General features: G+C 39.0%; 1 protein-coding gene across 1 annotated transcript; it reads right to left on the bottom strand.

The window, feature by feature from the left end:
- Positions 1-3,085: 3,085 nt before the first annotated feature.
- htr1fa (5-hydroxytryptamine (serotonin) receptor 1Fa) lies at positions 3,086-4,285 on the bottom strand. The gene has a single exon (XM_085384470.1). It carries the CDS (start codon positions 4,283-4,285, stop codon positions 3,086-3,088), a length of 1,200 nt encoding a protein of 399 aa, XP_085240596.1.
- Positions 4,286-12,332: the final 8,047 nt, after the last annotated feature.

Below are 12,332 nucleotides of genomic sequence, written 5' to 3'. Positions count from 1 at the left end.
CCATACCACCTTTCTCCGTCCAGTATATCCAGTATCCCTCTTCTGCACATGTCCAAATCATTGCAGCCTTGCCTCTCAAACTTTTCCTCCAAACCACTTCACCTGAGCTGCCCCTCTGATATACTCATTTCAAATTCTGTCCATCACAATCAACCCAATTGAAAATCTTAACATATTTAGCTGTGCCACCTCCAGCTTGTCCTCCTGTCTTTTTGTCAGTGTAACAGTCTTCAAACTATACCTCACATGGTGCAGCTGCTTGGGAAGCACAAGTCAGTGTACTCCTTGCTCCTGTCCCAAGCCCAGATGAATTATCCAGATGGAGATTGCATGAGAAAGGGCATCTGGCATAAAATATGCACAGTACCAAAATACTAGAAGTAAAGTAACTAAACTTAATTCAGCCTTTATGGTGTATACTCGTGCTTTTTGTACTACAACATGCCAAATTTACTTGTACTTTTGAAATTAAAAGAACTCTCAAAAAAGATATTTTATGTAGTATAAGATAAATGGTCCCTACTTAACACCTTTTAACAACTTAGTGTTCCATAAAGCCCTATCAATGTTGCTCTCACACACACAGACAGGCGGGCAATGTTTCTTGTATTGCTGTTCAATAAAATACTGCTAATAACATTAACATCAGAAAAGCCCATAGAGGGTCAGGCGCAGTATGTTGATATCCTTATTAGTGGGCAAATTCACTAATCCAAAGCCCCTGATAATAGTTCTTTTTTTGCTTAGGTATAGGATATGAAAGTAGAGTATATTATACCTTGTCTCTGCCTTATTCCTGCACTGGTATTCCCTATTTAATGAAGCAGCTGTTATGCTGCAGCTATAGTTAGAAGAAGCTCTGTTCATAACCAACAGATGTGGCCTTTGTCTTTTTGTGAAAAGCACTTCAAATGCCTTTGTCTGTATGGACATGGGGTACGTTATTGCAGCCTACAAGTCTACAAGTTTAATGTGGAACCTGTTGAAATAAATTGGGCAAACCTGCGACAGGTTCTGTTTGAGGAAAATGCTATAGTGCTTGTAAGTGAATACAACTGGCGGGACTGACAATTGGAATGCCCTGATGTTCTACTGGGACACCCACTTGCAGTGTAACGTAGTCCATCTGGCAGGAATTCTAGCTTTATCAGCTCTCCCAGTGAGACAGTGCAACTCCTCACTGACTGACACACACACACACACACACACACACACACACACACACACACACACACACACACACACACACACACACACACACACCGGAACATAAATGCATGTAATTTTGAAGAAACAAGTGCGAAAAGATGCCATTTAAACATGTTCTTTCCTATGCTTAGGCAACATTTAAACATGGTCTTCATCATGACATGAACAGTGTTTATGATGTAAGTAAAAACATTATCCACAAACATTTGACACAGAGAGAACTTGCACAGCAATGCTTATTTCTAATTACTTTTATTTGTTTGACCGATGAGAGTAAGTGAGCAGTATTTTCAGATTCATGAATCTTGTTGCTGTAGCATTGAAAGACAGTACTAACCAATCAGAGTGTCTTTCTTCTTGCCACAAGGGGGCACCATCAAATCAAAATATGGAAAATATCCACTCTATTCACATTAAACAGTAAGCAGACTGATGTAATATAGCATAATAACATTAATTTACACATACAGCTTATCATTGGTATTCCTGCTACCATTTTCTCCATACATACAGGGAATATGGTGATACTCTCTCCTTAAACAATTACTTAACTCGGAGAAGAACAGGAACAAATATTTCAGCTGTGGACCATTTATTATTGATTATTTAGGCAGTGAAAAACAAAGGAAGAAACAGCAGACTGGTCATACTGTCAGAGATCTATATACGTTTATGGAATGCCTTATATTATCTCATTGGTATACAGTACACCCTCACACTTGACTCATCCACATCCATCAACATATCATGTGCCCTCTTGAAACCAATAAAGAAATAGTAGTTCTATTCCAAGTACTTGAGTGGGAGTAGTGTAATGAGGATTTCTCCACCAGTGACTCTCACCTTCAATTAATCTAATGCTAGCTATGGTGTGGGAGTGAAGCTAGATGGGGTGTTGGTTCAACTAGATAAATAATATATAAATACCACAGGAAATAATCAAATGATGTTGAAAAAAAATCAATAAAAGTGGCAGTGCTTTGTATAACTTGTAACAGTAGACCTTTTCAAAAGTCTTAGGGTCAAGTTTATGTTGGTACCCCAGTATTTTGTTGTTATTTATGGTATGACTTAGCCCTAGATGTTAAAATTTTTTTCTTTATATTAATTACATTTTACGCTGTTAATTGTAAACATTTAAAATATTATTTGTTAAGTTCAGGCATTGACATCTTATGAAAGTTAGACCATATCTTCCCATGTCTTTTTAGACTGTCAAGTAAATGAAGCCAGTACCTGTACCATTAACTTACAAGAAGGTCAAACCATCAATCAATGGAGGTTTAATATTTTTGGAATGTTTTGCAGGGCTAAATATATACTAGTTCTGCTAACAATCATTGCAACAGTCAGAAAACAAGTCACCTTTCATAACATCACAGCGACAAAAAGCAACAACTTGGTATACTGTGGTATTTTACACATGTCCAATATTTAAGCCAGCAGCGTGGACTCGGCAGAAGGGAGGTCATTAGATGAAACAGACATAATGGTCAGCTATTTCAAGACCTATAAATGGGGCTGATCACTAATGCTCAGAACTCAGGCCTCAAAAAAGGTCAGTGATGGCACATTTTCTCAGTGTCCCTTTACATACTCCAATTAACATCAATGAGGTCTCAGGCTCTTCTATAAATAGCAGGACTTGATTTTCAATTGGGAACTCGCACCATCTCATTGCTGAGTCGGTGCCATTTAGGCTGCTGAAGTGGCTGATGAAGTTTCTTTTCCAGTATCAATCCTTTTGCTCTTTTAAATTATTCTTTTTCAGACATAATAACTCAGTTATTCAGTCAGTATTTTTGACCTGAAGCCATTAATTTTGTTTCCTCTCATATATAGATGGTGTACAGGTTTGATCATGCATAAATAATCATCAGAGGTAATGACTGCACCTCACAAGTTTTTGGAAGGCTTTTTTGAAGTCTTCATTGAAGATGGTGTAGATCAGAGGGTTGATCAGAGAATTAAGGTAGCCCAACCATGTCAGGAAGTCAGCCATTTCCCCTGAAGTACTGCAAGAACCGCAGGTGTTGACAATCAATTCCTTGACAAAAAACGGCAACCAACAGACGACAAAGGCCCCTATTATCAACCCCAGCGTGGATGCCGCTTTGCGCTCTCGTGAGCCCGAGATTCGAGGTCCTTGGTATAACTGACTACGACGTGATTCACTGCGTGACTCGTGCCGTCGTGACTTGCACTTAAAGGCCTTTACAGACACACGGACCCGTTCACGTGGAGTTTCCTCTGTTGAGGGTTCAGAGAAAGACTTTTCCGGTGGGCTTACAGGCTCAGGACTTCGAGGCCCGCCATCGGCATCACCATCTCCAGCAGGATAGGTAGAGGGGATCATGCTGCCATTGGTCATGCATGAGTGACGGCTAGCCCGGCTAGCCTCCCTCCGCATATATAGGGTCTGAGCGGCCAGGTAGATTTTATAGTAGAGGATGAGGATGAGCAGCAGTGGAATATAAAATGCTCCGAGTGTTGAATAAAGGGTGAAGGCCATGTGAGGATGGATGATGATGCACTCATTTTCATGGTCATTATTGCCACTGTAGTGTTGCCACAGTAGAGGAGGGAGTGAGATGAGGATGGACAGGAGCCACACCACTGCCACCATTGCACCAGCTCTGGCTCCTGTACGTTTGCGAGAGTACTCCACTGCGTCTGTGATAGCCCGGTAACGGTCAATGGCGATTGCAGCAAGATGCAGAATGGAGCATGTGCAGCAGGTGACATCCACACTTAACCAGAAGGTACACACCACCTGACCCATGACCCAGCTCTTCTTTTGGATGTAGATGATACTGAAGGGCATGACCAGCACAGCCACCAGTAAGTCGGTCACTGCTAATGAGCAGATGAGGTAGTTGGCTGGGTGGTGCAACTTGCGAGTGACTGCAATAGCTGTTATCACCAGGCAGTTGAAAAATGTGGTGAGGATGGCCAGCACAGACAGAGTTATAGTAAGCAGGATTTCACTAGGGGGAAGTTCAGTGGTCTCCAGTGAGTCATTCCTGCTAACGTTGCTTGTGGCAAACACCCCTTCAGTGTAATTGGGGAAATCCATTCTGCAAGCAAAGAGAAAATGAAGAGAGTGAGACATCAAAGGGGCTTAGGGGAAATTGTATTTTACTAAATTCCTTTTCAAGAAAGGCTGCGCAAGTCTAAATTTATTTTTTGCCTGCATGTATTAATTGTTATTAAGCGATAGGGCTACAATCTCTGACGGAGTTTAAAGACTTGCACTATTATTTTTCTTTTGAACTATCAGTCAATTTTCTCGCTTTTTGGACTTCATAAATTAAAGATGTCAAAATGAATTAAGTCAGTTTTCTTTTAATTAAAAATATGCTTTTAAAGTCTGCTAGGGTAGGGTCTTGAAACATTACTTGGCTGAGAAAGCTTGGAGAAACAGCTGCCTTGCCCACAAAAGTCTGGCCAAATCTTTCATTACATATATATTACTCCAGTCCTACCTGTCTATGCTGTAACGTGTTGCATCCAGGTGGTTCACTGTGCAGCAGACAGTCTGCTCTGATCTGTCTAACCTGGCAGACCTGCTATCACATCACTTCTGTCAGTCATCAACTCATCAACACCTGGGACACAAAGAGAGGGAGATGGAAATGTGAAAAAGGTGAATATTGAGAGAGAGAGAGAGAGAGAAAAAGACCCCAAAACAGTAGAGATGCATTTCAAGACACTGCACTTTTTTGCACTTTTTAAAAGTACAGTGAATTACACTTTAATATAATCATGTACAAAATATCTGTAGGTTCTCAGTCATCCAGGATACAGTAGTTCTCAGTACCTAACAATCAATTCCTAAGCATTTCAACCCCCCATTTACATCTTTCCTATCTTAATAGCTCACATGATGGTGGACTGGAACAATAATGATGATGGGAATGACCCAAATTTTTTTTCACACCTTAGCTCATGTGGCAATTCACGCGATTAATACTAGGTCAGAAACTCTCAGGACCCCCTCTAGGGGAACACCCCCGACTAGGGTTTAAATACCTGCGACTCTAGGCTATTTGTTTTAAAACTGAACAAGCCTCATGGATAATAAGCGAACCTTCACAAACCTAAAAAAATTAAGTTGCCTTCTTATCAAGCACTCATAATCATGTACAAACATGCAACAACAGTACCACCAATGATTACTACAGTAATATGGTTCAGTTCATTGGTTGTTAATATGATTAATTTATGTTTCATGTTATGATTTGTTAGTGTATATGTTGTTATCAAGGCTTTTTAAAATTAATGTGATTAAAAAGTTTTATAAAACATAAAAAAGCACCAGCAGCATGATCAGAGAGTTGTAACCACGATCAGCAACTTCAGTCCAAATGGAGGCCTATTTGCAGGTATGACCATTACACCCAATGTGTAATGGTCTGCCATTAATTTAGCAACAGCCACTGTGATTAAATTAAAAAGCATAGATTTGGCTGCCATTGCAGCTCTCCTCCACCAATTGCTCAGTATCCCAAAGACGAGAGTGGAAACTGTTGCTATAGAAACACAAGAAGTACAGTACTTTCACTTAATGTGGTAATCAGCAGAGGCAGCCAAACTCTAACTGTCAGGTCTCTATTGAGACTGTTCGATTCCCAGGCGGTATGTCCGGGGCTCTGTGGGTGGGTGAGTGGGGTGGCAAGACTATATAATGAGTAAATGAGATAAGAGATTTCAGTTCACAATACCTCAGTCTTACTGACTTAGCACAAAATATTTTCAAATGTGTCTTTACCTTGTCCATAGTTAGCTCTTACTAGTGCCATACTGTAATGTAATCTAGGTGAAATCCCCATAAAGATATAATATGTAGGTGAAATTCACTAAGAACAGTGCAGAGGCAGGCTTGTGCGATGAGTATTCTTCAACTGCAGCATCCTCCAAGGTGTGGGCACTGGCCATCCCTTAGTCAGACTGTGCCACTGCTGCTTAGTGTTATTGTTTTACTGCATAAGATAAGTACAGATTTCTATTGATAAAGCACACTGACACAAACCCCTTGTGAACTATAGTTATTTTATGACAAATTGTGTACACCTCATTTTTGGTGGAACAGAGTTTGAGAAAACAAATTTTGCCACACTGACTGAAAGTAAATCCTGATTAACTATGGACAGATTTTGTCCAACGAAACTGTCACAACTGTGTAAGACACAGTCATGAAACTTTACAGGTGTGTAGCTGATATCAAAAATGATGGGTGGGCGATTTGACTCCTTAATATAGAGTAGCTAATACCCCCAGGCACTAGTACGAACCTTAATTCATCCTCTGTCCTCTTGATACTTTTCCTATAAACTAGATTTGTCTAGTAAATCAACATACAGTGATGAGAAAAACAACATTTTCGCAGGAATCTATGCAGTCAAGAGGTTATACCATACCATAACGTGAAGTAGTCTTTTAATCAATCATTGTGGAAGAATTTTGGCTCACTCCCCTTTGCTAATTAATTAATTAATCATTTGATTGTCAGTCTGGCTGCTACTTCTCTTCTTAATTCCTATGGAAGCATTAAGAGTATTCTTAATTTTTCACAGGACTGCGTAGGGTCTTGTGGAAACATTCTTATTCACATGACTGTATATTTTTTTTAATGGTGGTCTAAAAACTCACTTGCATCGCAGCTGGTATAATCCCATTACAAGATGGTCTCTACTTCCTTCACACCTTTGATATCAGTCTTTAATGGCAATGAAATTTCCTTCCTCTGCTTAATGATGCAATTGTACACTCCTTCCCATTTACCCACGGATGAGTTTGCAAGAAACCCTAACAGTACTTAATATGCAGATTACTCAGTTAGATAAATGATAATTACCGCTGCACTTCTGTCGCACTCTGTGTTACAGCACTGCCATATTTTCAGCTGTGCATCTGAAAATAGTTTATTTTTTTCAGTGTCTTTGCAAAAATGTATATTTAGACATAGAGTATGGGCATTTCTGTGTGCATGCACAATGGTTGACGTATGCAAAAACAGTGTCAGCCAGTTATTATATGCAACAAAGAAAACATCTGCTTTTGCCTTGAAATGTTCTATAAGACAGGCTTTCAGTCCGAGGTCATCTGAAGATAAGCTCCAGTGAGCCAGCATGAATCTAGTCTGATCTGCTTTGTTAAAAAAAAAAAAAATACCAGTCCCTTTGCTTGAATTTGGCAAACTGTAGAAATAGCAAACTGCAGAAAGAACTTAATTTACTGTATCACAGCCACATTGTTTCAAAATTACATAGTAACTTTTTAATCCATTGTTTGCCCTGTTGCTCCATTATTTTCGTTATTTACTTTCAGTCTATATATTATGAATAAGTTGCGATAAGATATAAGAGACCCAAACACTGCAAAGTTACTTTTAATGATCTTTACATTTGCTAATATTGGACGATTTACACAGCACCCAATTATTATATAAAACTGTGCTCCAAGATTATTGTACTCTTGCAGTCTACTACATTCAGGATGTAGATTGCTTTGTCACCTCGAGGCTGACAAAGCAGAAACGCGCTAAAATCGTTCTCCAACTTTCACAGATGATGTCATAGAGATCAGTATAATCCAATCTTAACCAGAGTCTTTCAGTAATACTTAAAGACATACGGTAAAAGCATTTACAAACCAAAACAGTCAGTGCAGTATACTATATGTATACACACAAACATCAACTTTTAAGGATGGCAATCAGTGAAAAAGGTGTCATTCCCCTGACATTCAATCCTTCTCTTCTCACTCTCTCTCTGTTTTCTTCTTACAGCTTCATGGAAGCTGCATTTACCATGTGGATTACAATCTCTAAAACACAGTTTGGCCCAGGCTGGACATCAAGCTGCCAAGTGTTGTTGTGAAGGATGAGAGTTGTGAAAAACCAGATTGTGTGACTGACAGCTCAGGAAAGATGCTAAATAAATCACTATGAGGGCAGAGCAGTATCTGTCTGTTTATTTATTTTCTTGTTCTGTATCTGTTTAATTTTGGGGTTGAGGTAAATGACAGAGTTAGCCAGAAGTAACGCTGCAAAGGAAACTGTTTAAGGAGGTTAATTACTGCTTTTATTGCTGTTTGTTTATTTGTTTCTAAGTTGAATAAAAGTACAATTAAAAGATTAATTCTGCATTCTGGGACAGAAAAATACTTTCCACTACAATATTATAATGATAAAGTAACTTACTAAGGTGTGGGACGGGGCTATCCCGGCAGACTTTGGACAGCATTGCTGGGCACAGCCTGTATAGCTTAGGGCATTGAACTAAACTAAACAGCTCTAGCCTTATTTTTAATCAAGTGACGAGACTTTTTTATTTAGATAAAGAATACCAGTAAAAAAAGTGTAACATTCAGGATAACAGTGACAAAGACTAAAGGACATTTTGTGCCAGCTACTAATGTGATCTAATTCATTGATTTTATTTTATTTATTTTTTTGAGTACACTAAATTACTGTCATCTCTATTTTACAGCAGTGTTCTCGCTCACTGACCTGTGTCCTCCACGTGTCTCGTGGGTTTCTGTACACAAGCGGATACACACCATGTCACCGGCAGCTCTCCCTACCTGCTTCATGGAGATAGATGTATTACCTGGCAAGATGCCCACTGAGGACTTAATTTGATGGAACTGGTTCAGCACTCACCAGAGGCAAATATAGCTGCTGTAGTGCATTTGTTGCTGTTGTTTTCATTTCATTTGGCAGGTAATGCAGTATTGGTTATTTGGTGTTCACTGTTACAGATCACCTCCACACATTTTTTTTAGAAACACAAACAAAATACACCGATAGGTACAATAATTTGTGATATTACCATCTTAAAGTACCTCATATATCTACTCCTTCTCCTTCATTGGACAATTCATGAACATATGACCTTGCAAATATAATTCACACACTCACGTCTAAGTGTATGTGTGAATATATATGTGATATGTGAAATATATTATGTGATCAGGTTCAACTTCTGAAGTGTTGGCTTGGAAGTTAAAGTGTATATTATGGACTTCCTTTTATATATACATTTTAGAATAACCCTGAAATACTTTGTTGAGCATCCATATCAAGTAAACATGGCAGCTTGGGGCCCATGTGGGGCCACTCGGTCTGCACACAGATGGTTAAATGTACTGCACATTCTAGCCCTACAATGGGGGGCACAGGCATGCTCCAAATTTCACAATTTGTTACCTACAGACTTTCCTTATAGGAACCCAAACAGGCAAAACTAGTTGTAGACTAGCCCCTACTTAAGCCATATACACTCTCTGCCCTAAAGGGCAAGATTGCTACCTAATCATAGGAACCTGAAGAAGTATTTGTAGCAATAAATGCCAACATTGTCTGCACTTAGTTAAAAATGAATGGGTCATTTCTACCTGTATCTGTCAGTTACAGTTTATTGTGAATGAAGGTAATCCATTTCAGGAGATTCAGTCCCTTTGAAGAACACATGGCTAGTAGCACGTTTTATTGGGGGTGACGAAAGTGCACAACAAATGTTTAAAATGTTTCTAGTATCTTCCACTCACAAAGATACTACAAAACAACTACACAAACATCTGAGCGTGGGGGAGCGACACAAGGCCTCATGACAATTTACAGCATTTTCCTGTCAGCATCACTGAACATCCTGGCAACACAACCTTGTCTGCCCAACCCTCCTCTTTGGTGTCCTTATCCGAATTAGAACGCTACTGAAGGAGACAATTAGGTGAGTCTGTCACTGTTATTAGTTTATGAGGTAAAGCAAATACAGTGTATGACATACCTAAATTGAGCACTTCATTAATACAATGACAGGAAGTAAACAGGAGAGCAAGTGGGGGATAATACTTCTTTTCCTAGATTTAATGTCAGAAACTGAAGACTGACACTAGTATTTACTTCAGAGAAATCTAAACTTAATGGCGGCTTTGTTAGGTACGCCTGTTCAACTGCTCATTGATCAACTAATCATATGGCATCAACATTTTGGTATGTAGATATGCTCAAGACGACCTGCAGAAGGTCAAATTGAGAATCAAAATGAGGAAGAATGGGGATTTTGAACATGGCATGGTTGTTGGTGTTAGTGCCAGTAGCGCTGCTCTGAGCATTTCAGAAAGTGCTAATCCACTAGGATTTTTTCCACACAACCATCTCTACAGTTCGCAGAGAATGGTGCAAAAAAAGAGATAATGTCCTGTGAGCTGCAGGCCAAAATGCCTTATTGACACCAGAGGTCGGAGAAGAATGGCCAGTCTGCTCCAAGATGACAGGAAGGCAACTGTAGCTCATTGTTAAAACCAAAATATGCAGAACATACAACACATCCACCCTCAAAGCAGATTTAATTCAGACGACACTGGGTGGCACGCATTACTATTGAGAACACAAAGCCTGAGGCTAAAATTTACATAGATTTACTAAAAATTTACAATGTAAGACAGAAAAAATGTTGTCTGTTCTAATGTATCATGTGAAATTTGAATCTTAGAGTCAGAATTTAAGACACAAGCATGGATCCATCCTTCCTTGAATCAGTGGTTTAGGTTTGTGGTGGTGGAACGATGTGGGGAACATTTTCTTGCCACACTTCCTTCATACCAGCTGAGTATCAGTTAAATGCTACAGTTTTGTTGCTGACTGACGATATGCATGCCTTATTCTCCACATCATACCCATCTTCCAATGGCTGCTCTCAGCAGGAAAACTTGTGCAATTTCACAAAACTTGAATAAACTCAAAAGTTTTTTTTGGCCCACCATCAACAGATCAGAAAAGAGCAACTTTGGGATGTGGCAGAACAGATTTGCATCGTGGATGTGGAGCCAATAAATCTGCAGCAACCGTGTGATGCTATGATGTCAATATGGACCAAAATCTTTGAGGAAAGTTTCCAGCACCTTGTTGAATATGTGCCCCAAAGGATTAATGCATTTCTGAAGACAAACAGGCATCCAGCACAGTGCTGGTGAGGTTCTAATGAAGTGGCCAGTGAGTGGATTTGCCTACAGCTACTGCCAGGAAACAAGAGTGCTTATCTCTCATCAATTTACAGCTGAAGAGCCAAATGTTATTTGAGCTGATGAGAGCATTGATTGAAAAAGTAAACATTACTGGTGAGTAGTTACGACAAAAAAGGAAAAAAGTTATTCTTATTTCACTTATCACGCTGTGGAGAAAAGCAAGATTAGAAAACTCTCAAAGAATATGCAAGCAGTTAAACTTTTTTTTTTCTGGTTTAATTCCATTTAGAGTGGAAAGTACAGCACTGTGATTGTTAATGTGTAACTGATGACTGAAGTGTGATAACTTTCGTCTCACCAGCTCTTGATCCTAAACATGATATGTGCTGATTATATTTACAAACTGCAGAAGACTTAGTACTACTTGGCTTCTTTGTACATTTAAAAAATACATATTATTATGATATTTTATTGCAGTACACAATTTTAAAATTTATGTGACTTAAATGACTTTTTTTTTTAGTTATTTAAGCCTTGAAAAAAATATTTTAAATGAAAGGCCAGATAAATTTAAAGTTAGTCAGCATGGTTAATAGGGCTGTTCGATATAACGATATATATCGGATGACGATATAAAAACATCTATCATTTCATATTACGCTACCGTTTGTTTCGTGGTGTTGCAAAATAAACTGTTTACGGCAATATTTTTTCATCGTTTTGATGGTCACTGTAGAATTTCTTGAAGTTCTCTCTTTTTCTTATATTTAATATAACCACACTACGGACGGACAAGCGACTGTTTTTATGCGTTGTCGTTAGCAACAATGACAGTAAATCCATTGCGTGGCTCCGCCGTCCGCATCTTTATTTTCCACATAAACCTTTCACAATAGATTCTGTTGAGATTTTTCAAAATAAACTTAATCACGTGAAATAGTATGCAGAGTGTTTACGGATGAGAAGCTAAAAAGAGCCATCAGGTGCTAACCCCCGTAGCCGTGAAATAAATACTCACAAAGAAAATTTTTGCTGTTTCAATGTATGTAACACTAAACTCCAGGTACAAGATGCCCAGCTGAAAACACTTCACGCAAGTCAAGTTGCCCAAGATTCACCGAATTTACAGAAAATGTGGGGGTTTTTTGTCA

Source organism: Rhamphochromis longiceps, linkage group LG16 (assembly GCF_057381845.1).
Source record: "Rhamphochromis longiceps isolate RC_006_pf linkage group LG16, R_longiceps_female_GT1.1, whole genome shotgun sequence".
In the NCBI taxonomy this organism is placed as follows: Eukaryota; Metazoa; Chordata; class Actinopteri; order Cichliformes; family Cichlidae; genus Rhamphochromis; species Rhamphochromis longiceps.
This window is presented reverse-complemented; position numbering and strand designations above follow the sequence as displayed.